At 39.5% G+C, this 26,361-nt stretch overlaps 1 protein-coding gene across 3 annotated transcripts in view; it reads left to right on the forward strand.

The window, feature by feature from the left end:
* The window catches only part of LOC121934152 (tubulin polymerization promoting protein), a 127,500-nt gene that overhangs the window by 7,325 nt on the left and 93,814 nt on the right, over window positions 1-26,361 (forward strand). For all 3 annotated transcript variants that reach the window (XR_006104579.1, XM_042474285.1, XM_042474287.1), the window contains exon 2: window positions 10,126-10,440. Coding sequence is in view for 2 of the 3 variants with exons in the window: in XM_042474285.1 (XP_042330219.1) it covers window positions 10,130-10,440 (311 nt within the window). In the remaining variant the exon portion in view is untranslated. The remainder of the gene's footprint in view (window positions 1-10,125; window positions 10,441-26,361) is intronic.

Genomic DNA, 26,361 nt, shown 5'->3' on the forward strand with positions numbered 1-26,361 from the left:
AGCACTCAGATTGTCTTTAGTAGACATTTAAAACAACCAGGAAAGCAAAATTAACACTCTACTGCCTCTGTCATGGCTCTCATTGCCTTAAATTAGAAAGCAATAGCTCTGCAACACCCAGAGTCATCCTGAGAAACTGTTTTTAGCTCACTAAAAAGCCAACAAGCCTTTCCTTAAGCACCAACTGTGGGGTGAGGTGTTCTTTTTTTTTCCTTCAAGGCTCAGGATGCCTTTTAGGTCATCCATGCAAATGCTGATTCTTTCTGACAGTGTTAGACTGCAACAGTAAAATGGAATGGCTGTTCTTCACTAGCACAGTACATGTACATAAGCCCTTAGCTTTTCGTGCTGAAATCAAAATGGATCCTATAGGTATTTTGCATTAAACTTTCTTGTGTTGCCTTACTAATAAATTGACCTTTTTGAATCTACTTTAACAATGTCAGATGACAGATGATATCCCGTCTTCCCCAGTGTGAAATGCCTTTGTCTGGAATATCTTCTGAGGCTTGTGGTCACAAAGCAGGCTAATTCTGCTTTATACTCAGTTCAGCCTTTCATTTTTTGAGTTGTACAGGATTCGTACATATACGTTTTCCAGGGGTCTTGCTGTGGGGGTTGGATGAGACTATTCTGCCTCCAATGAAATTTTCATTCAGATCCTGAATTTCTGCTATTGGAGTAAATGAAAACTTCAGTTGAGCATTTAGAATACAGTTTAGGTATCCAAAGATACCTAAACTATTTATATAGCGAGTTAAGGTATTGAGGGACATAGTGGCTTAATGGTATAGATGCCGACTCTGGTGCCTACAAAGTCGGTAGATCGACAGTTTGAGGCCCAAGCACTGTGTAATGAGGTGAGCTCCCATCACTAGTCCTAGCTTCTGCCAACTTAGCAGTTCGAAAGCATGTAAAAGTACAAGTAGATAAATAGGTACCACTGTAGTGGGAAGTTAATAATGTTCCATGCAGTCATCAATATTGTTTGTCTTTATTTCACTTTATGTAGTGATTTAAAATGCCGATAGGAAGGAACTGTTAGAAGAAGGTTCAGCCGTTCCGTTTAGTCATATTGGCCACATGGCCACGGGATTGTCTTTGACAATGCTCACTGTCTTGGCTTAGTAATGGAGATGAGCATTGCCTCCTACAGTCAGACACAACTAGACAACCTTATCAAAGGGGAAAGCTTTACATTTTTGTAACCAAAGAAAAGGGGCAGGCGATTACTAGGAGAATGCAAACACATTCAAAATAAATGGAAGTGTTCAAGGACTGAAACATTTTCTGTGTTTCACTCAGCGCAGTGCTAGACATTTAGGAACTGAAGGAAACTTTCACGGCAGAGGAAAATGAATTGTTATTTGGAGGGGCAGTGCCATCATTTTACCATTCCCTGTCACTACAGCCCTGGCACTTTCCTTATTTTACTCTCACAACAATGTTTGGTTGACACAGGCCACTGGTGAGCTCTGCAACTAATTAAGGGTTCAAATTGATAACATTGGATGCCATATCGGATGTCAGACCTCAGTACATCACTCCTCAGTAGTTCTGCCATGCACTACTTTAAGCAAACATCAGTAAACCTCAATGTTTTTGCCTTATGGACACTGTTTGTCGTTATTTTACTTTATGTAGCACTGTAAAGTGCTGATGAGAAAAAAAATGTTAGAACAAAGCTGAGTTACATGGATCCAGTTATTTTTTAACAAAAAACCTGAGTTATAGAGTTGTATACACCTGTCATGTTTTTTTTTAAAAAAACAACAACACATGACAGGTGTATATCACTCTATAACTCAAATGTTTTCTGGGTGGTTTATTTGTAAGGCATCTGTATAATCTCCTCTGTGTTGCTTTTGGAGGTTTACCTTGATGGAGGAGTGCAATCCCTTGCATGGGATTTGCATTTTCATAACCATTTTTTTTCAAGATAGGGGAAAATGTGTAATGTAGTCTATTCTGCTTCTGATGATTCTTCATCTGGCAGCGAAAATGCTGTGAGCGAGGTGGGGTTGCATAGCTGGGCCTGCTTTGCCCTGCCCAAAGGCACACATTCAAAGAACTTCGATATGCTGGACTACAACTCTTATCATCACTAATCAGTATTGGTCATGCTGACTAGGGATGGGAGTTGTAGTTTAACATGACCTACATTGTATGAGTACACCAAGCTGAAGAAGGCCGAAGTAGTGCTTTTAACGACAAAATTCATACTTAAGCCAACATGTAGTATTATCAACTGCTAGGCTGACAACTACTCTTGTACACTCTTCTCTAAATGATTAGTATTCTTTTATTTTATCTTGTCCAAAGGGAGCTGTGTACAGCATGTGTAGAGAAGAACTTTGGTAGTTGACAATAATGTTGCTTGTCTGTGTAATGTAAAAGTGAATCTTTTAATTCAGCTCTAAGCAGATTAATGCTTAACTCGCATTCTTACTCATGCTTATAAAAATTGGGCCAGAGAAGCACTCACAGTGATGGCCTCAAGCTAATCTTTCTCTGAATTAAAATGAGATAACAATTCTTCCTTTACTTCCCCATCCCCATCTCACCATGGTGTTTGTTCTCATTCTGAGTGGTACACTCACTGAATGGTGAAATGAAGATATTAAATGAGGAATAGTTTCTTAGGAAGGTCTCCTGTGTAACTAAAGATAGTTCTTTTTGCCAGAGCTTTGAGATTTAAGCTTTTAAGAGCTGACAGTGTGAAATAAATAAGATCTGCAATAAAATGTTGTGGTGTATATAGTGCTCCATTACAACTAACGCTTCTCCAGGACACTCCATTCCACTGAATCGTACAATCGCCTGTTTCCCTCAAACACAGTTTTCAGTGGTGACTGAGGGCAGGGGGTAGGTCTACAGTTTTTGGTACATCTGTCAACCTTTACGTTTCCTTGAAGCATGCTGATGTCCCAGCCTTTTGCATGGCTCATACTATTTTGTCTGCTCTAGTGATGGTAAGAAAATTGAGAATGCTTTTATTACACAGGATTCAGCTTCCAGTGTTGTACATAGTTCCTGCTATTTTATTTTACTCTGCTTTAGTGGCATATATTTGAAGTTTAAGATATTTTTTCTGTGCAGTGTTGTAATGTGCCCTGAGAACCTTCATTGGTAGAAAAGCAGAAACTAAAACATACATCATTTGTGCTTTTTAAAAGAGCCTTGTAATTTACAAAGAGTTAATGCTTTGTCCACTGATAAATTGTGGAACAAGGATTGTTTGACAGAAAATTACTCCACTCTGAGCCTGTTACATTAAGCTTGATAAACCCTGGCTGTATCAAGTATCTCTTATACAGCTAATAGAATAAGTGAATTGTACACACAGACATACACTGCCTTTACCCACTTCCACCCATCTCTGTCCCAACATGATCTCTATACTTAAGCTATTGACAGACTGATTGCATTGTAATTGTCACCTCTGTTTGTACTAAAATGGATGGTATTTACCTGAAAACTGTCTTCTGATGCCTTGTCACAATATTTTGAAAGATTTGAAGAAGAGAGGGCTTGAGGAGAATAACTTCTGGGCATTTGCCTGTGTAGTTTTGTACACACATATGTATTACTTTGGAAACCTGGGTTCATTTGGAACTATCATGGCATTGCCAGGAATCAACAACCTTTTCAGTACTACAGCTCAACTCTGAAAATATGTAAAGTTGAACCTCTGTGATTATTACTTTTGTTTTCTTTATGAGCACCAATAAGCCTGCCTTTGAACTTTCTTCCTTGACTATCATTAATAATTGTTTCAAATCTATGATGCTTTCCACGAGTTGTATGGTGTCATCTGCATACCTTAGATTGTTTATGTTCCTTCCTCCTGTCTTTATTTCTTCTCCTGAGCTGAAACCTGAGTTGAAACCGTTCCAAACCCCCTCCCATGGATACCTACATCTGTGGATGTTCAAGTCCCTTTGACCCCCCCCAATGGTGGCGCAACCATGCTGCCATTAGGAACAATGAGACAGAAGCCCTCCCTCCCCCCTGCCCCCCTCCCTCCCTCCGAGGCATCTGTCCTAGGCTTGGCTTCAGGGGCGGAGGCTGGAGCCCGTCAGTTGGAGGAAGCCAGATCCGGGACGGGAGCTTGGGTCTTGGGGACACACATACCCCGGCCCTACATCCACGATGAAACCTCCAAGCTCAGGCCCCAGCTCTGGCTCCCTCTGGCTGATGGGGCTCCAGCCTCTACCCCTGAACCCACACACAGGGCAGAAGCTTCATAGAGCGAGGGAAGGGGGAGGGAGGGAAGGAAGGAGGAGTTCAGTCCCATTGTCCCCGATAGCAGTGTGGCTACATGCACAGGCCACCATTGGGGACAGCATGGGCTTGCTGTTTGCAGATGCTCAAATCCATGGATGGTAAGTCCGTAGATACCAAGGGCCCACTGCATAGCTGGCTAAATGTACAGTATATTAGTGGTTTTTCTACAGGTTGTAGTGTTCTAGTCTACCATCGCACTGGTTTGGGGAATATATTGTGGAACAAAGATGATTTCAGGGTATTCTCAAGGTAATCCTAAAAAATATTTACTTGGAAGTAAATACCACTGAGTATAATGGGGTTAGTTCCTTTGTGAGTGTGATTAGGATTAGGGCCACTGTTTTTGTATTCAGGGTGTAGCATCAGTTGGATGCACTTCTCTCTGACTTCTGCTAAGCAATAAGCCAGTCTCACTCCCAAACTAGGTTTATGGCCACTAGCTTGTTTGCCACTGTTAAGATTGCGTGTTGGCCAAGGATGTATGTATAGAGTATGACCTCTTGGACTAATGGGCTGCAGCAGGAGGGGGCAGGGGGGAATCAGCAAAAATGTGGGTGGGTTTTTGTTTGTTTCTTTTGAGTTTTTTGTTTGTTTCTGGAAGCCTCCAGGAGCAGCAGTTGGGGATTTAAAGAGGCCACAGTTCCCCCAACTGCTGTTGGTTTCTCTCTCCCTCTCTCATTGCTAGGCCTTGGTTGTCCCATGGTTGGTCTAGGCTAGGGGCTGGTCTTTGGGTCCTGGACCATTTGGCATTGACCATCTGAGTGATCTGGCAGATGGGTCTGCTTGACTCATTTTTGAACTTCTTGCCATGTGACTCCACAACTTGCCCCATAATTTTTTGACCAAAATTTCTAGACTAATCATGAGTATAAAACAGTAAGTGTTCCTTGCCATGAAGGTCATCTTAATTCTTATCCTTAGAACTATGATGGGGAAACGGGAATGGGCAAAGCAAGATTTTTAAAAGCAAAAAGCTTTTGAGCAGAAGAGAAACTATTTATAACATTACCAGTAAGGGGATCTTGAGAGGGAGCCTGTGTGGTATAGTAGTTTGAGTGTTTTTCTAGGACTCTGGGAGACGAGGGTTTGAATCCCCATTCAGCCATGGAAATCTTCTCAGCCTCAGAGGAAGGCAGTGGCAAACCTTTTCTGAATAAATCTTGCCCAGGAAAATCCTGGAATAGAGTTGCTGTAAGTGAAAGCCACCTTCAAGGCACATGACGAGCCCAACTTCTTCCCATGTTTGATTTGTCATCTGTGCTGTCAGAACTGTTGAAAAGATTTTCCTGAAGCACTTTTCAACCTGAGACAGAGAAGTGCTAGGATAAAAGAGTAGCCATAGAAACTACCTTATCACATAAGGGAGGGGTGAAAATTATGCAGCCTTTTAGATATTGTTGGACAGCAACTCCTGGTAGCCCTAGCCAGCATAGCCAGTGGTAAAGAATACAGAAAACTGTGGTCCAGTGTATCTGGATGGGGACATAATTCCCACTCCTGTCATAGAGTGTAGCCTGCTCCATATAAGAACATGTAAGTTAGAGTTGCTCACTGTCTTTAACAATATGTCATGGTTTCCCCAAACTTTGGCTTATGACTACATTAAAACTCCTCTTCCCTCTTTTATGTTATAAATGTATGTGGCATTAGCGTCTACAGGTTATTTTAGGAAAGACAGGGAATATTTACCATCTAATTAAAAATAATAATTGTAAGCTGCTCTGATAGCCTTTAGGGCTGAAGGGCGGGGTATAAATACCATAAATAAATAAAATAAATAAGTAATATTTATGGCCCGTAGCCAAAGAATCTTGACTTGGTTTCATGTATTTAAATAATTTTATGTCTAGTTTTTCTTATCTTGAAAACGATATGAATAAACATAATAAAGCACATTTTTGAACAAGAATGTAAATGTACATGCCAAAAGACTACTTATAATGGCAGCGGCATCTACAAGATAAGAATCACAACAGCTTTTAAGCTAAATCTGCTGTCCCTTATGTGGGTAAAGATGGGAGAGCTGCTCTTAACTTTTGATGAAGGAGATTGTCCTGTTCTTTCAGGGCAATTGAAACAAAAGGCCTGGCACCTTTGTTCTAATTCATATTACAAAGTCATGTGGTCCAGGGACTGATCAGTAATTGTAGGCTGAGAATGATCTTTATGGTCAGTTTTAGGCTGTGATCTTAAAGCTAGGCAATTTTAATGAAGGTAAAGGTGATTAAGAGTTAAAGCAATGTGTAGTGACATTAGGTAAGAGTGAGCTAAAAATAAACATTAAGATGCTGAATTGTGTCTTAAAGTACACAGACAGACAGTGTAATTGCCACAGAAATGGTTGAATTTGGTCTTACAAAAAGGCACAAGTCAGCCTTTTTTAGCTGCAACTTTCAGTCATCTTCAATGGTGCCCACAGTTTACTTGTTGCCATAATAAAGGATGGGGTTGCAGAAAGAAGATTAAGTGTGGTAAGATTCCTTCTTTTGGGAAACTAACAGAATACAGGCAAGGAATACCACTGTTAACAGCTGCTTACTGTTTATCTGGGAACAAAGCAGGATGTAGGATCAAAGTTGAAATGTAACTTTAACAATGACACCTACACTTCAAACGTAGTGAAGTTATCCTATATACTTCAATGGCATTTTACTTTATTACAGTATTGAGCAAAAGCCTTAAATACACATCACTATTTATTTTTAAATAATTCCAAGCTCTGGTGAGAACTAGTACAGAATATTAAACTTGAATACTGCTTGTCTTACCTTTAGACTCAAAGCTCAATAGATGCCTTACAGTTCAAAGGTTCTAGGTTTAACCGCTGGCACAATTTCAGATCTGAGAGCTGGGAATGATATCCTTCTGAGACCCTAGAGAGCTATTGCTGGAGAAATCCTTCAAAGGAGAGCATTCGTTTGAATTGTGATAAAAAGTAGTTTTCTATCACAATGATCTTACTGTATATACTCAAGTGTAAGTTGACCTCATGTATAGGTTGAGGGCAAGTTTTGAGGCCAAAATTATGGATTTTGCTATGACTCCAGGATAAGTCAAGGGTACAATTTAGGGGCAAATAGAGAAGGATCTAAAGGATGAAGCAAAGCAAAACAATGTCAAAGAACTTACAAAATTTCAGCAGATATAACTCTTTGAGCTTACTCTTTAGACTGGATGGATGCAAGAGTAGATAGGGTCAGTGCTTCCAGGACAGATTATACTCTTGCCTTTCACCAGGGGATGGTTCCTTCTTTTAAATAAGAATTAAGATACAGTACTTAGATAGACCTGTGGATAAGTCGACTCAGTTTTTTGGGGTCAACTTTTTCACCTAAATTTCTAGACTTATACATAAGTATATACAGTAATTCCTGACATGCAAATATTGGATTTGCTATAAACTTTCTGTTCTAATTTGGACATTATTTCCTTGGTTATCAGCAAATATTGTGCATATTATTATCCACTTGCTTAGTGATCCTTGGCAAGTGAGAACTGCCTCTGACCATCCAGACATGTAAGCTTTATTAAATCTGCTTCTTTATTAGTTGTGTTTGGCCCAAAAGGAGTATAGTTACACATGGGGATTTTTTTAGGAAGCATTTTTATAGGTTAGGAATATTTATTGATTTACCAGGCTCTCTTAAAAAGTAAATTGCGTCAAGCTCACGGGTCGTAATCATATGTTACTCAGATATGTGTGTGAACAAATATTTAATCTTGTACATAGGTTTTAAACAGATTTTGCAATTTTAGATGGCTGCTTTGATAGCCTCAATAAGTGTCATTGTCACATTGTCACTTCCATGGATGGTTTTCACCACTCTGTCTCAACCTGTTGCTGTTTCTCTTTAGTATGCATAAGGCTGCTGCATCACTTGTAGCTGTTCAAATGGGGCGGGACACCATCTTGCAGTGGTAGGATGAGGTTCTGTTCTCCTTCGCCCCCAGTTTGGATCATGTGTGTGGAACACTATATGAACTGTCCTTGTAGAAAACTGGGAATCCAGGCACAATATCTCCTTTCACTCTTTGGACTTGCTTTGTCTTCTCCACTTGGGCATCTGTCCCACTCTTTTCCAGGATCAGTCTTGCACCTTTTGATTAGAGAAAAAGTAAGGGCTCTCCATTTAAAAATCTATAACTGAAATAAAGAATAGTTTCAGTATTTTCTAGAGTGGTATATGAAGTTCAAAATTAACTCTAAACAATACTTGTAGAATAGATTCACAAATCTGTACAGTATACTCAGGGAACGAATAAATTGACTCCTCCATTGAAAAGTACTGCATGTGAAATAATACAAAAGATAATCTTATGGTGGCTGAGGCCTAGTTAACATTTGCCACAGAATGAGGTGGTAAGTGTAGGTAGGTATGGGTGCTATTTTCTTTGAACTTTTTTTTTATTGTGAGGGGAAATCCTCTAAGTAGAAAAATAGTACAGTATAACAAATAACCATCTGTTCTGAAACATTTTCTTCTTGATGGGATAGTTTTCTTTCAATAGGGAGTTTTTATCATGAAGGGAATCACATAATAGTATTCAGTTCTTCGCCTGCAGTTTGAATTGATACAGTCCTTCCATACCTCATTACATTCCATATGCAGGCCAGGCCTTATCCACTCATATAAAGTCATCACATGGTGTTGAACATCTGTGTGAGAAAGAGCAACATTCTGTTCTAGGCACAGCTTAACAAAAGTGTGGCATATTAGCAGGGACATAGCTAGGATTTTAGGAAGGGGGGGGTCCATACTAAGTGCCACCATTATAATAGGGGTTGGGTGCGGCGACAGAGCAGCACACACCATTCATTTTTCTAATGGAAGGGGGGGTCCAGACCCCAAGACCCTGTTGGGGATGATGGGAGTTGCAGCTCTTCTCCTGGCTTTCACTCTCACCACCCTGGTCAGCGGAAGAACAACCAGTTTGACCAGTAGCTCTGAGAATTGGCTGAAGATGTCTTCCAATCTTCTCTGGAGTCTGCTGGTTCTTGTTCAGCTCTCAAGACACCAGTCAACACAGTAGTCTTCTTAAAAAGATCTACTTTTATTCTAATATATACACTATGCACAAAAACAATTCACTACTCACAAAACTCACGCTACTATACTCCTCAATACCCACAAAAAAAGTATTGTCATACATTATTGCTTATATAGACATTTGTCTCTCTATTCATTATACAGTTGCCACCTCCTGGGCGTGTACATACATTATGATTGATATACCATACTTGGCTCAATCTAGACCTCACATTGCATCATACATTACTGTCCACTCAATGACTCTCAGGTGATATCAATTTGCACCTTTTCACTTTGTCATTGCCTCATATGTCCTTGGCTTTCAGGACCTTCTAATTACATTACTTACAACACCTGTGTGACAATTCAATAACTTTTGCTGTGTCATGTTAGTTTCAAATACATTCATATACATATTATATTTCTTGTGACTATATATCCCATGTGGCTTTTTCCTGACAGACCCCCCCCCTTGGCTACATCCCTGATATTAGCAATAGCAAGAACATTTCTATACTGCTTATCAGTGCACTTAAACATTCCGTAAGCAGATTACAATGTGAGAGCTAATAGCACCAAACATTTTAGTGACCTCGGAAGGATGCAAGGCCAAATGGACCTTGGAGCCCTGTCTGGGATCAAACTCACAGCCTTGTGGCTGTGAATGGCTGCAGGATCAGCATTTAACCACTGCCCTATCAGGGCATATATATTTGCAATTATATTTGTAAATACAGCCTGAATATTATTTTTAAATGAAAGCAGTGGCCTATAAAGTTTCAACTGTTTCTTCTCAATTTTTTTTCAGGACAATGGCAGACAATACAAGCAAGTCTTCTAAGCAAATGAACAAAGCATTTCCAAAGTCCTCTGCAGATTCTGCAAAAGAAAAATCAGCCAAAAGGTTATCTTGTGACTCGAACAGCTCCCATGAAGGGGCCAGTTGTCAAGAGCTAAGTGCTCTTGAAGAGGCTTTCCGGAAATTTGCCATCCATGGGGACACAAGGGCTACAGGAAAAGAGATGCATGGGAAAAACTGGTCCAAGTTGTGCAAGGACTGCCATGTGATTGACAGCAAGAATGTGACCCTTACAGATGTTGACATTGTCTTCAGCAAAATCAAGTAATTTCTGCCTCACCCTTATTTTGCATTTCCTTTCACTGATGCTTAAATTGCTGCAAGTCTGTTTGTGAGAACTTTTATGACCTACAAACAATTATATTTTTGTATGTTTCATCCCAAACATTTTTCTCAACTTTTTGGGATGTGTTCTCAAAAGTTTAGGTTGCACTTTGTAGTACAGTTATGTCAGGTTCAAGAGGGATATATAATAATAGGAAGAAATACTTATTCTACAAGTGACAGTTAAATCTGTTTTTTTCATTTTCCATGTCTATACTTCAGATATCAGCCTTACATTGACTAAATCTGTGTTCTTCAACACATGCTTATAACTTTCAAATGGATCAACTGTACCACTTCTGTTGGTAAACTGGTGTGTTTGGGTACATTTGGGTTACCATACCTCCTCCTTTTCTTGGATGTGCCCTTTTTTCTCCTTTTTTCCCATGTGTATTTTATCTATTTTGTTTGTTATTTCTTACAAGGTCCAAACTAAAGAACACAGACAATCAGGTAGTAGAACTCAAAGGAAGAGAGTCATGCCAGGTTAAAAGCAAGCTGAGGGAAGCCCCAAAGCAGTCAGACTAAGTCCCATGCAGGTTACCAAGTGACTCAGCTGATTTGCAGCTGAGGTGGCTGCTGGAAGAGTTGCAGAAAGGGGAAGGGCTAGCCTCTGGCCTAGGCAAATCTAGTTTATATCCAATGTTTGCTGAAGGCCTGGACTGATTTGCATAGCTTTGCTTCCTAATTCATCCCACAACCATAATATTTGCCAGTTCCATATGTCTTCTTCATTACTTTTTAAAATATGTTAACCCTTGCATATAGAATCAAAGAATCATATAATGACTTGGAAGAGACCACAAGGACCATCTGGTCCAACCCTGTCCCATGCAGGAATACACAATCAAAGCATTACTGACAGATGGCCATCCAGCCTCTTATTTAAAGGAAGGAGACTCCAACACACTTAGAGGCAGCATATTCTACTGCCGGACAGCTTTTATCATCAGGGAGCTCTTCCTAATGTTTAGTTGGAATCTCTTTTCCTATACATTGAATCCATTGCTCCATGTCCTAGTCTCTGGAGCAACAGAAAACAGGCTTTCTCTGTTTTCCATATGTAACCCTTTCAAATATTTAAACAAGGCAATCATGTCACGTCTTACCTTTTGCTTCTTCTGGCTATCGATACTCAGCTCTCTAAGCTGCCCTTCATGGGTATGGTTTCCAGACCTTTCACCATTTTGCTCACCTTCCTCTGTACACACTCCAGCTTGTCAATATCGCTCTTGAATTAGGGTGCCCAGAACTGGGCACAGTGTTCCAGGTGAGGTCTGACCAAATCAGAATAAATTGGTATTATTACTTCCCTCAATTTAGACACTATACTCCTATCGATGCAGCCTAGAAACATGTTGGCTTATTTAGCTGTCACATCACACTGCTGGCTCGTGTTCAGCTTGTGGTCTTCTAAGACTCTTAGGTTCCTTTCACATGTAATATTGTCAAGGTATTTATCTATGCATTTTATTTTTCTGTTTTTTCTTGTTAACTGCCCTCGAGTCAATCACAACTCATGAGACATCTCCAATACCCCTTATCCTCCACTGCTCTGCATAGGTCCTTCAGATTCAGGCTTGTAATCTTCTTGATTGAGACCAGCCATCCTGTGTGAGGTCTTCCTCTCTTTTACTACTTTCTACATTTCCTAGCATTATTGCCTTCACATGATGTGGCTAAAGTACGAAAGCCTCAGTTCTGTTATCTATACTTCCAAAAAGATTTTGGGCTCAATCTGTCCTAGGAAACACTTATTTTGTCTTCATTTATATTCAAGCCCCATTGGGTTGAATATAAGCACTGGCGCACACTCCATTCTTCCCCATCCGTTCGTCCCTCCTGCATAAGCGAGGAGTGTGATTCTCAAGACGACGAGAATGGAGGGAGGACTGTACATACCTGTACTGTATTTACAAGGTGGAGAGAAGATGTCTCTTTCCACCCTCGCAAATAAAGGTATGGATTATGCTACTTGTATATTCCAAAATCAAAAATATCCAAAAACTTATGTCTTTAAGTGTCATGTCAGCACTGAACTATTGTCAGATTTTGAAGTGCTTCAGATTTTGGATTTCTGAATAAAAGATACTCAATCTGTACCTATTGAGATCTTTATCAAAAAGATAAAAAAAGAATGATAACAGAACAATGCTGGTACCAGACTATTTTACATCATAGTCAAAGCTCTCTGTTTGCCCCCCCCCCCCATTGCTGATTTCAATTTTCAAAAACAGTTGTTTTGTAGAAAAAATGATAAACACAAAATGTAAAGCTGCAAATTTATTTATTTCACATGTGCTATTGTCAGTTTTGGATAAAAAGTTTGCTTAAACTTGTTGACGTTATTTTCTCCTTCTTCTGTGGTGCAGAACACTGTCCCTTTCCATGTTATTTCCTCTTCTGGTACCAAAGTTTTGTTGAAGAAGTAAATCTCATGAAGACAGCTTATTTTAATCAAAGGTGCAAGCCAGTTAGTCTTTTTTGCAGCATTTTGGAGCATATGTAAATTTTTATAAATCTTGAGTTTTGAGAAACTGCCTTCATCTCTTGCCACTGACACCAGATCCTTAGAGCAACAGAAACATTAGGCACATTATCAGGGAATTTTTGTTGCAGTATGAGGAGAAGCACTCCTTGTAGCAGCATAGATTTTGGAAATATTCAAGCTATTGTTCTAAGTTCACAGTACAGATCTTCAGCATCAGTATCCTTGTTTCCATTGTGCATCAATGATTTCTGCAAATTCTCTCAGGCCTTGAATACACATTCAGTGGAGTTTTTTGTTTATACTGTATACATAGGAAGCCAAATAGGGAATTGTATTTTCGTAGCTGTTGGAATTTCTCTTTAATAGATTGTATTGCCTTGTTTCTGCTTTGGAATTCAATGCCTTTTCTTGGGCCTGATACTCAAACTGCCATTTCTTTCTCCTTTTTCTAACTTGTTCCATCTCAAAAGTTGCATAGTATTTCTAGCTGTTTTACAGTGTCAGGAGCTTTTGTCAAACCTTGTTGAAAACCCTTATCACACCTGCAGCACATAAGGTAGTTCTTGATCACTTGCAGTTAGCTTGTAGCTGTATATAAATCAGCTCGCTTCTTTTGTAAATTCCTCCTGGTAAGATTGATTTCAAAAAAGGATATTCTGCTGTGCGTAACAAGAGATAATACACATTTAAACGTATAAATAGCATCAGCAAGGACCTTAGTTTCAATTTGGGAACTATTTCCATAAAGCTTTTAGGCTTATGTCATGAAAGATCTCTACCAAAGCATCATACTTTCAGCCCTCCATATCCATGGTTTCTTTATCCACAGTTCAACCAACCAAGCCTTGAAAATATTCACCAATTCCCCCCCTACCCACCAAAAAAAAAAATCAAACTTTATTTTCAGCATTTTATATATGGGACACCATTTTACTATGTCATATAATGAGACTTGAGCATCTGTGGGTTTTGGTATTCACAAGGCATCCTGGAACAAAATTCTAGCAGGTGCTGAGGGCCCACTGTACATACTATGAAGACGATATCTCACTGTTTTCAAAGCATTGATGCAGCTTGCCCATCTTGTTTCGCTCAGTGGTTTTCCAGTCAATGAATGAGTCTGATAAATGGGTAGTAATAATTTGCCAGTGCTGAGTTGAGGTAATAGTAGTAGTAGTAGTGTTGGACCAAGCTGAAGAAACTAGTCTTTTCCAGACCACACTGGGCAGCATCATTGAGTACTAAGTTTAAGGAGTGTGCACTTCAGGGCACAAAAAAGGCAAGTAGGTTAATGGCATTTTCTTGGCCTTTTATGTTACTCCCTTTAATTCCATGGTTAATAGAATGCTCATAACCTTGAGCATTGTTATGCAAAGATATCTTGCAGCACCTTTGATACTAACTGAAAGACAGAAGTTGGTAGCATGAGATTTCATAGACTTGAGTTGCATTTGGTGGAGTGGTGTGAGAGAGAGAATGACCATAGAAATACAAAACTATGGAGTTTTGGTGTGGAAATAAGATGACAAGTTCAGTTTTAACAATGGCTGCAGTGCACAGCAAGGATGTTGCTTAATTTAGTCGATAACCATATGAATGAGTATAGGGATGTAGTGTGGGAACCAAAAAGAAGATATGATGAACTGGCCAAGAGAGCACCCATGAGGCTTGGGAAGTGTTTAGTTAGTGTTTATCTAGTGCTACAATGTGTGTAGTGTGCCAGGAAACCATTGTCTTCATTTAGCCCACTACTGATGGACTGCAGTTTGTTGATAAACTCCAATTCTGCTGTTTGTCATTCCAATCTTCCATTGTAGTCTTTTTGTTCAAGGACCACTATTCTGAGGCCCCAGATGGAGTGCCCAGGAAGATTAAAGTGTTCTGCAACTGGTTTTTGTATACTGTATTCTCATTCCTAATGTCTGATTTATGTCAATTTATCCTTTGGCACAGGGACCAGCCTGTTTGCCCAATTTAGAGCACAGAAGGATATTGCTGACATAAAAAGAAAAGATACTGTAAAGGCAAAAGTTTCCTCTTGATATGGATGTCCATTTGTAACTTACTGTAGGGGGGCAGTGCTAATCTCCATTACTAAACTAAAGAGCCAGTGTCATCCAAAGACAACTCTAGTGGTCATGTGGCCAGCATTGACTGCACCAAATGTTGTTACCTTCTCACCAAAGTGGTACCTATTTATCTACTTGCATTAACATGCTTTTGAACTGCTAGGTTAGCAGAAGCTGGGACTAATGATGGGAGCTCACTCCGTCACGTAACACTTGGGCCTCAAACTGTCAACCTTCTGATTGCCAGAATTGGCTTCTTAACCACTGTAATAGATTAATCCTGGGTGCAGGTCTTGCCTTGTTTATTTGGCTTTTTACTTTTTGTGTCGAATACTGTTGTTTAAGCAGTGTTATTGTTGTTAACTTATGGCAACCTTGAGAGACTTCCATGCCCCCCTATCATTGAACACTCTGTTCGGGTCTTGCAGACTCAGAGCTTTGGCTTTCTTGATTGAGTCTATCCATCAGAAATGTCCTCTTCTTCTTTTCCTACTGGTTTCCACTTTACTAAGCATTATTGTATTTTCTAGTGAATCATGACTTTTCATGATGTGGCCAAAGTACAACAGCCTTAGTTTGGTCATTGTGGCTTCTAAGGAGAGTTCAGGCTTGATTTGCCCTGTGACCCCGCCTCCACCAGGTCACCTTGGGCATGTCTGTCTGTCTGTCTGTCTCTCTCTTTCTCTCTTGTTCACTTTTCTTAGTTTCTTAACATTGGCTTGAGATAGACAGGGAGGAAGTGGTGTGCCAGCTAGGCTTCGGAAGCGCACACCAACGGCACGCTCCCAAACCCAAGCTCGACTCAGGCTTGCATCCTTCTGAGGTCGCTAAAATGAGTACCCAGACTGTTGGGGGCAAATTAGCTTACTTGCTAATTAGCTTACTTGCTATTCACCGCTATGATCTTTGGAATAGCGGTACAGTATATAAATAAAACAAATTATTAATTATTATTATAACAGCAGCGCCATGATGGCGGCCTCCTGTCCACATGCAGGCCACTATCGTGATGTAAGTGATGCACAGCGTATAGACATCACTGCACATCACTTACTTCACTGATGCGCCACAGTGCACCAATGGTGCACTTGTGATGTCTGCCACATGGACTTAATAGAACCTGTTTTTTCCGGGTTCTTTTTGGTGCGGAGGGACGCTGCACAGTTTGGCTGCTATGGCATCTCTTGGGAACAAGAATGGGCAGCTTCAGCCCGCCCTGTAGGGGTGGTCTGTCCAGCCCCTGAATTTCAGTTTAACAAAGAGATGGCTTCAGAGCAACTTCAGAGCATGGTGTTTTGACGCCGCATTTTCTGAAGCCACCCAGAAGCTGGCTTCTAACTGTCTGGTTGCCCACATGTGGGTGGCTTCTGGGTGTGTGGGAGGCATGGCAGTTACACACCGCAAGCCCCCAACACCCTGCAAAGCCAATGTGGGGCTGTGGAAGAACCGCTAAAGGTGACTTTTTCACAGCTGAAAAAGGAATGGTTGAAAACTGCTCCTTTTTCGGCCGGTGCCATGGTGGATTGGGGCCGCAGCGTGCAGCTGCCATGTCCCCAATCCGTCTTCGGGTGGGGCAACTTCATGCCACCCCATCTAGGTCATCTATTTCAGTGCAAAGAATACCAGATCATCATCAACAACAAAATGTTCGAAAAGGCTTAAGATATGAATTACCAGAAAAGCCATATAAGGAACACTTCACAGACCATTCCATTGTGGTAATTATCTGGATAGTTCACTGAGGGGTCCTGTACATGAACAAGCTGAATTACATCTCAAGGTAACTGTGAGGGTATAGTTGGGCGTAGGTGAGCCATGTACAGTGCTATGAGTACATTTATTTATTTATATTACACCACTTGGTATAATAAAGTCACTAAGAAGTTGACAGTATAAAAACAGAAGGCAGTAAGTTTAAAAAAACTCTACAATAATGTCATGAAACCAGAGCAGCTACTGCTAGCTGTGGAAGGGCTACACAATCAGGTATGCCTTCAGTGTTCCAGATAGGGGATATGATGTGATCATCTGTGTTTTTAAAGTAATACATTAGCTTTTACTCTTTCAAAGTAGCTCATTAGATTAAGATTTTTATTACAGTAATGCAGTGGTCCATTTGAATCTGTAGAGTTTTGCTTGTGGGACCCCACGTGGATATCAAGAAGTGCAGATCATCATATTATTAAGTGGCTGCCACATGAATCTGCAAGTTTTAGCATGTCTGTGTTCACATCATCACCATTTAATAATATGGAGTGTGATGATCTATGCTGATCGGTTGAATTCATAGCTGCAGACCCCATGGATATGAAGAGCCCACAGTAGTAGTAATAGTAGTAGTAGTTTTACTAACATTTTATAAAATTGCTAGGAAGGCCCTAGATGATGTGCCAAACTCAACTGGTAGAAATAATGAATAAATCTTTCCTGTTACATGAACAAACAACAACATTTAAGTTAGACAAGTATAATGTGCACTAATATGTACTATATGGATACTCTTTTGAGAAGCACTTAGAAACTAAAGCCCACAGAAAGTTTATAATTAATTCACTATTAATATTTATGCGCTGCTCTTTTTCTAAAGAGCCCTAAGTAGATAAGCTACAACAACTTTAAAAGAAAACAATAAAACCATCAAAATCAGAAGTCAGTGATAAAACCATTAAAACATTAAACCTGCAAGAAAGCAAAATGCAGCAGCCATTGGGTTACAAAACAGATTCCAGTTTGATGATGTTAACCTGTAAAGCTCCAAACAATTTGTGGCCAGGAATTGTAGTGAAGTGTTGCCAAAAGACAGTTCAGACAGAACACATGCATAAAATTGCTTTCCTGTCATCTAACATTAAGCTTTTTCAGGTTTAGTTTCCTGCTATGGATATTGGTTAAATATTTGTCTAGATTAAGCACGATTGAGCCTCTCACTTTGTTGTTGTTGTCATTGTCAGTATGAGGTTTGCCGACCATTGTGAAATGCAAAATAGATTTCGTGTTGGGCCAGTCCAGAGCTGCTTTTTGGCTTTGTGGAAAGTACCCTACAATCCTCACAATCTGTTGGCTGATAGTAGATATGATGTATAGCAAGTAATTTACCAATAATTTAACCAATATTAAACATTTAAATTTGTTTCTTCATATGCAGCTTTATATACGGTCCCCCAAAAACCTGCCACCATATTTATATGTATACAGTATTTATCTACTTATTTGTTTTATTATTTATTTTCTATCTTGCATTTCTCCCAGTCCTATACAGGACTCAGGTTGACGTACATTATGAGTTAAATCCAAAGAACATGTTTCTTTTCATAGCTGTGGAAACAGAATTATTTTATTATAATGTTGTTTGTACTAGCTAGATATTAAGAACAATTAATTCACATGAGATTTCCTATTTCATGTGGTTAAATGCTTCCATATGGCAACATTTACTAAAAAGAGCAGATCAGTGCCAATAATTCTGTTTTAGATTCTACCCTGACATGCTAGTATTCTCTGAGCAAGGAACCCATACATAGAAGCACTTGAACACATTTTCTCTTCCTGCTGTGTGAAGTTGTGTAGTGCAGTAAAAGCTGCACTATAAAATTTTCTAGGATCTCTCTTTTCTTTCTTTCTTTCTTTCTTTCTTTCTTTCTTTCTTTCTTGTTATTCCTACTTTTCCCTTTTTCTCTGGATTTGTAATACAACTTGGATTATGTTGCCATCTCTTCTCTGGTTTGTTTTTGGCAGATGTCAGCTGCCTGGATTATGTAGTCTCTAGAAAGTATTAAAATAAGAGTCTATAGAGATCAAAAGATTGAGGTTACTTGCTTTAATATTACACCATTAGATCCCCATTAATACATCCTTCATCCTTTTTCTTATTTCTTAACAATATAATATCCAAAAAAGGTTTCCTGATTTTTTTCTTGGTGAAGGGGAAGACAGGCAATATCCTACTCTTGCCAATGGGATACTGTAGTATAGAGGTGGTGAACTGAGGAACAGTGATCATTTTTATGACACTTTAAGATACAACTTGTCCTGCTCACAGATTTTTTTTAAAAAGTAAAAATTTGGAGGAAAAGTGAATGGTCCCCAGCCCAACTGCCTGGAGTTTGGATTGAGAACTGCCCATTTGAATAATTTGGACATAATCTCCTGAATCCTTTTAGTCCTGAGTTGAATAGACCCATTGAATCATTGGGATTTGTGTTAATTTATCAATGGAGTGAATCGCCCTCCTGTTTTGGGACTAAACATGAGGATGCCAGTCACAGCATTATTTGTAACATATTTTTGAGGGGTCAGGAGAGGGATAGTGTGGAGGCAATATTGTCAGTTGAGGGAAAATAATGTAATAACAATTAATGTTGTTGGGCATACATCAAAATATTGGTTCTGAAAGGTAATTTGAAGATATTGTTGAAGATACTGTTTTTTAGAATTTTAAAATGCAAATTTTAAAAACAAATCATTTATTTATTTTTAAAAAGCAAATCAAAGAATGATAAGTCAACAGCGTATTTCTAATGAATGTTACTCACTTCTCATGAGCAACAAACAATTAGTCACTCTTTTAAAAAGTAGCACCTGAGAGATAAGGTGTTGCAGTAGCATTTACAACCTTTGCTTGTATGTTTCCCTGTGTAACGTGCAGCTTCGCTCCACTGATTCCTAGGCTCCTAACATACGTGTTATAAAATCATTACTTGTACAAAGATCACAAGATATAGCAAGGCCTGGAAGGAGAAGTGAGCAGATGATATACACCAGAGAACTGATGATTTGTGATGATACATCACAGTGAGTGGGAATACTTTGTGGGTATGTTTGCACTACACATCAGATCAGGAATCAGTCCCATTTGCTGTGCAAGCAGGTAAACAAACCATAGAGCTTTATGTGAGGTCAAAGGCTTTCACTGCTGGCATCCATAGTTTTTTGTGGGTTTTTCAGGCTATGTGGCCATGAGTTCATTCCTGTTGTTTCGCCAGCATCTTGGGGCCAGAAGTTATTTTCACCACAATTGTCACTTTTGTTGTAAACTAAGAGCTTTGAAGTTTAGTTCTGTACTATATAAATGTGCCCTACATTACAAAACCTCTTCAGAAGTATCATTGTTTGGTGAGTTTGCTAATGATGTGCAGCCTTAGGTAAGTATATGTGTGTCTAAATGTATTTAATCTGCACAACCTAGTGCAGGTTGCAGAATTCAGCTTTGCCCAATATTTGGAGGATGTTATGGCAACAGTTTGATTAGATAAATGTGTTCTTGTTGTGTTCCTTCAAGTCATGAATGTGTACAATCCTGTATTAAGCTATGTGGCTTGTGCTTTCCCCTGTTTAAATTCTGAGTTGCAAGAAATAGCATGTAAATTTTGAGGGGAAGCATTACTTGATAGTATGTTATGGGCTATTTTCACTATCTAGTCCAAAGTTTTCACTGGATCCTTTTTCATGGCGAATGTGGAAATTCAGTCTTGTTTCAAGATTGGGATCCTAACGAAGGCCCAAAACACATGGACCAAAAGCACTGGCTTCAGGCCAATCCAGGGGAGTGGCATACAGATGACACACATGTCTGGATTGGGCCAAAGCTGCACTACACCTACTTAAGACACCCTCTGGCCACCAGCAAAAGGAGCATAAAAAAACACTTCTTGCCAGTGGCCCATTTGGAACTGTGGAGGCAGCTGGCCTCAGGCCCGTCTGGTCACCATGGTCCCACACTGAATGGGTAGCAACCCAGGGCTGGAGCGGCCAGAGACCGCTCTAAGCTGCCAGTCTGACCTCAAAGGTGGACCAAAATCAGTTAAGAATAGATGTGGGGGGACTTCAGACTAGCATTCTGTCATATATCTTTGGATTTTTTTATTAAAATCAGGATCAAGAACTGCTTGGGGGAAATTCAGTATTGGAGATATGACTTAAATCATGTTGCCTGGCTGGTTGTAGTAATGAGAATAACCTTTGTATATGAGTACCTTTTTAGTCTTATTTTCAAAGCCACAGTGATGGTAGAAAGTCTTAACAATATGGTCAAGAAATTGCTAATTCTAAGCCATTACTTGATTAAAGAATCCAAATATTGCTGCTTGTACTGATATGTTGCTATGGCCACATGCAGGCCTGAATGACATCATGCCTTGGATCTCTTGTAAGCAATTATTTAGATAGATGTCTCTATAGAAACATTTGTGTGTGTGTGTGTGTGTGTTGTGGTATTACTAAGTGTTATAATTTAAATGTGGGTTTCTGTACCAGATTGCTATCAGCAGTGAAAGACAATAGAAATATACATAGGCCCCTCAAATTAGATAATATGGGGAAAGAATCCATCAAAAGAGCACTCTTGCAATACCTTATTGTGCTCACCTCAAGCACATGGGTTTCCACCCATGTTGTAAACAATGTAACTTCAAATTTCCAAGCAGCTCCTTTGGCTTCTTGCCTTATAGTACAGGTTGCACCAGTCTCCTGGAAAACTATTTACGTGTGGTCAGCCAGCTTGAGCCACTCAGTAGCTGCAGGGTAAATAAAGAAATGCAGATGTGGTCATTGGCCCTGATAGCTGTGTAGTTTATGTGTTTGTTTATACATTTGTTCAGATTTCAAATACTTGTAAGTAGCGAGTACTCTGCTGGTGCTATTTATTTGCAGTCAAATAGACATAGTGAAAAATCCATGCAAACTTTAAAATTATTGCAAAGGGAATTTTTTGTTTTTGAGAAAATAATCAGACTAACACTAAAAACAGGATCTTAAAACTTGCTGCAGTGTGCACTTGGATGTAAAATACCCCCCACCGGTCTAGGCTTATAATAGAGTGGCCAGTTAGGACTTTGGGATATTGAAAAATCTTGTGTGGCTGTTGAGGCCTCTTTCAAGGCTTTTGAGAAGCAGAGGGGTCATATTGCAGCCACACAAAAAGTGACCCACTGAGAAGAGAAGACACTACCAATCATGGCACCCAAGAAGCAACAATACTCAGAGTATATATAAAGGAATAAGGAAGTAGCAGCATGCATCCCACAAAAACATTGGGATACTTCAATAGCACACATCAGTATTTCAGTTGACCTAGTGTTTTACTTTGGTGCAAAATCTGATAAGGTGTTCTGCCCTCATGCCAAAATAAACCATAATATGTGTAAATAAATAAGGAATGAGGGGGTTTGCATAAGATAGGTATATTTCCTTTCCCAATTCATACAACCACAACTCAAGAGCATTGTGGTGTGTGTGTGTGATTGAAATTGTACATACCTGGTTCCTTATTTATTTATTTATTTATTTGCATTTTTATATCCTGCCCTTTAGCCCTAAAGGCTCTCAGAGCAGCTTACAATTATTATTATTTTTAATTAGACGGTTCCCTGCCCCCAAACTTACAATCTAAAAAGACACAAAAGGTGAAGAGAATGGCGGTGGGGAAGGGGATCAGGTCCAGTAGTTCTTCTCCCTCTGAGACCAAGGCAGATGGACTGGTTTATTTCTACCAATATTCACTATTGACTGGCAGAGGAGCATGTTTGCTAGTGTTTTGTGCCAAAGTAAAGCCCTGGTCAGATGCAGTTTTGTTCCAGAAGATCATGGGAGACTGTGACTAATCACACCAGGTTTTAAGAATGATAAAGCAAAAGAAATTCACAGAAATACCGTAGTTGTGTAGGAACAGGGAGAAATCATTTTGTTTTTTCTAATTGTTGTGCTGACAATGGAGACAGAAATGATCCTATTACATGTTGGAAAAGGTAGTTTTTAATCAAGGGATCTGTCATAATATTACTTTCCCAAGCTTCTCTTACTTTTAAGTCATTTCTAGTTACAACTGTGGGTAAAAACCCCACTTTACACTAAGTAAACTCTCCAATTGTTGGTATGTTTTTTTCTTATGCTATTACTAGAGTCACTGTTCTCTTAAAAAAAACAATCCTTTGGCACATTTATGTTAAAATACAACCTTAATTTTACTGGTTTGAAGTGTGCTGTTTTATATGGTCTCTGAGGGATCTATAGGTACCTTGTATAACAGATTGGGGTCATGATATTTTGTGTGAGACATCTGTTATTGGCAATTTGAATTTTTTTTATTGGGTTTTATTTTTTATTGGATAATCTTGTCATGACCTCTTAGTGAAAAAAATGTTCTCCTCCTTTTGTTTCCCCTTCCCTTTCTATTTCTTCATTGTAGCTGGCAATGCTGGCCAAACCAAACTCTGAGTATTCCTTGTCTAAGAAAACCCTATGAAATTCATGAGGTCACCATAAGTCAGTAGGTGACTTGAAGTCACATATACACACACAACAGTTATGTCTAGACAGAAACCAGGAAACACCTTGCCAAGCTTCAAAAAAGATTTTGTATATGGAATTATTGTACTTATTGATGATAAACAATGCTATCAGACTTTTTACTCCAACAAGCATATTACTTTGAATTGATTTGGGAGTGTGTTGGTGCAAAAACATCCAGGATGATTAATCAGTTGGTACCAGATGTTTGTCCAGTGCAATGATGTTCATCCTTATGAATAGTGAGACAGTAGCAGAGCCAGCTGAGGGCAACAGGTTACCAGCAGTAGGTTGACCCTTGTGGGTCTTTCTTGGGCATAGGTTCTATTGATTCTGATTTTGAGTAGTTTCTTCTTCATGTATTTTATGCCAAATAGAAACATTTTTCTTCCATACAAGTAAAGGTAAATGTTTCCCCTTGACAAGAATGTCTAGTTGTAACTGACTGTAGGGGTTGGTGCCAATCTCCTTTATTAAGCCGAAGAGTCAATGTTGTCTGAACATGACTCCAGTGGTCATGTGGCCAGCATGACTGCACTGAACACTGTTTCCTTCTCACTGAAGTGGTACCTATTTATCTACTTGCATTTTTACATACTTTCAAACTGCTAGGTTGGCAGAAGCTGGGACTAATGATGGGAACTCACGCCATCATGCAGCACTTGGGCCTTGAACAGTCAACCTTATAATAATCAGAATTGCCATCTTAAACTCTAAGCCACTTCTTAGTATTGGATGATAAAAACTTGGATTAAATTTTTAAATTGTACATAATTATTGTTAAAATCCAGTTATTGTATCAACAGAACCAACATTGTTCTCTCTCTCTCTCTCTCTCTCTCTCTGTGGGTGTGGGTGTGGGTGTGTGAACCCCATTGCTAAATTAACCAAAACTTACTTACCACAGTTTTAAATGGTAAAGCCTTACCATTAAAGTTAGAGGACCTGAGACTGCTTACAGTTTACATACAGTTACTCCCCGGGGCAACAAGAGGAGTTACTTCAATGTGCTAGCCTTGGGCTATACTGTACAATAAAATAGATAAATGAAAGAACATAGCATGTCTCTCAAGGGCTGGCTTTCATTTCAGATACTAAATGGGCTATTTTTTGTTGTTGTTGTTATAGGATCTGTATTCTTTTCTGGCCTATGTCTAGAGTATTTAGATATGCTATTAACCTTAGCCAGGGAATGTCTGTTAGACAGCTGTTCATGTTATCTAACACAGTCCCATATGCATATAAATCAGGTCTGAATGAGCTGTATGCCTCGTGCAGGCAGCTGTTTAATTTGTCTCCAGTTTTCTCAGCTCAAAACCTGCTGCTATATAGAAATCCTGGCTGGTGCCACTCATATTGGTCTCCAAGCTCTTTGTGAGATTATAATAATTCATAGTTATTTGTCTAATCTCTTACAGCTTTTATTTGGATGAATGTTGTTTGGGATTAGTGTCAATTATTACACCAATAATTGATGTGGTGGCTCAAGTGGCTAAAACACTGACTCTATTGATTGCAAGATCAGCAAGTTGGCAGTTTGAGGCCCAGGTGCCGCATGATGGGGTTAGCTCCAATCGCTAGTCCCATCTTCTGCCAACCTAGCAGTTCGAAAGCATGCAAATGCAAGTAGATAAATAGGTATTACTTCAGTGGGAAGGTAAACAGCATTCTGTGCAATCATGCTGGCCACATAATCACAGAGCAGTCTCTGACAACGCTGGTTCTTTGGCTCAGTAACAAAGATGAGCACAACTCCCTATGGTCGGATACGATGTGACAACCTTGTCAATGAGGTATACCTATGGCTCTCATTACATATTAATTGCATGTTCAATTCATTTTGTGGTTTTTAATTTGTTGTCGATTTTACATTATGATTTTGGCTTAGGAGTGGGCAACTGTAGTCCTCCAGATCTTTCTGGATTTATATTTCAGAGGAAGGAACTGGCAAAACTACCTTTGAGTATTCCTTGTCTAGGAGAATTCTATGGAATTCATGGTGTCATTGTAGGTTGACAGGCATACATACACACACACACACATGAGAGACCTCCAAATCATCCTATCATCGAGAACACTGCACTGCTCAGGTCATGCCATGCATGGCTTACCTCACTGAGCCTATATACCTGTAATGTGGTCTTCCTCTTTTTCTACTTTACCTTACCAAGTGTTATTGTGTTTTCTAGTGGGTCAAGTCTTCTCATGATATGGCCAAAGTATAACAGTGTCAGTTTAGTCATCTTGGCTTCTAGGGACAGTTCAGGTTGGATTTGCTCTAATACCCATTTATTTGTTTTTTTAGAAGTCCATGGTCTCTGCAGAATTCTTCAGCAATACATTTCAGATGAGTTTATTTTCTTCCTATCAGCTTTCTTCACTGTCCAGCTTTCAGAGCTATTTCGTAGAAACTGGAAATACAGTGGCACAATCCTGACTTTGTGATCAATTTGCTTCTGGACTCCAGCACAGAGTCTTTCAATTATTTTTCTGTCTTTGTAATGGGATAATAAACATGGATTATGGTTATATTGTTGGGTTTTCCCTGAAGTCATACTGATGTTATTTGGTCAGACTTTACATTGTATCCCTTAACTACTTTTGCTGTATCTCTTTTCACTATTATTGCTACCCCATTTCTTTTTAGATGTTCATTTTGTGAGTGAGACACTATGTAATTATCAGACTCATTTAGTCTGGCTTCTCAGCAGAAGCCTGTCTGACATGGGAGACCCTACCAGGAGCACTGCTACTATCTTCATAGCCTATTGCCTCACAGGAGCTCTCAATCCCATCACTGCAGAAAGATAGTGCCATGATGAGCCTTGGGAGGGTTTTACTCCAAAAGCTAGCTGTTAGCATTGCGAAGAAATGAATAATGAACCTTATTGCGTCCAGCAGAGCTGTTCAGGGTGGTGAGGGAGCTAACTCAGCTCTCCCCCGCCCTGAACCCTATTTTAGAACCAACTAAGGCTTGCTGTGACGACTTTAACAACTTCTTCGCAGATAAAATCTCTC

This window comes from Sceloporus undulatus, chromosome 6, assembly GCF_019175285.1.
Source record: "Sceloporus undulatus isolate JIND9_A2432 ecotype Alabama chromosome 6, SceUnd_v1.1, whole genome shotgun sequence".
NCBI classification, from domain to species: domain Eukaryota; kingdom Metazoa; phylum Chordata; class Lepidosauria; order Squamata; family Phrynosomatidae; genus Sceloporus; species Sceloporus undulatus.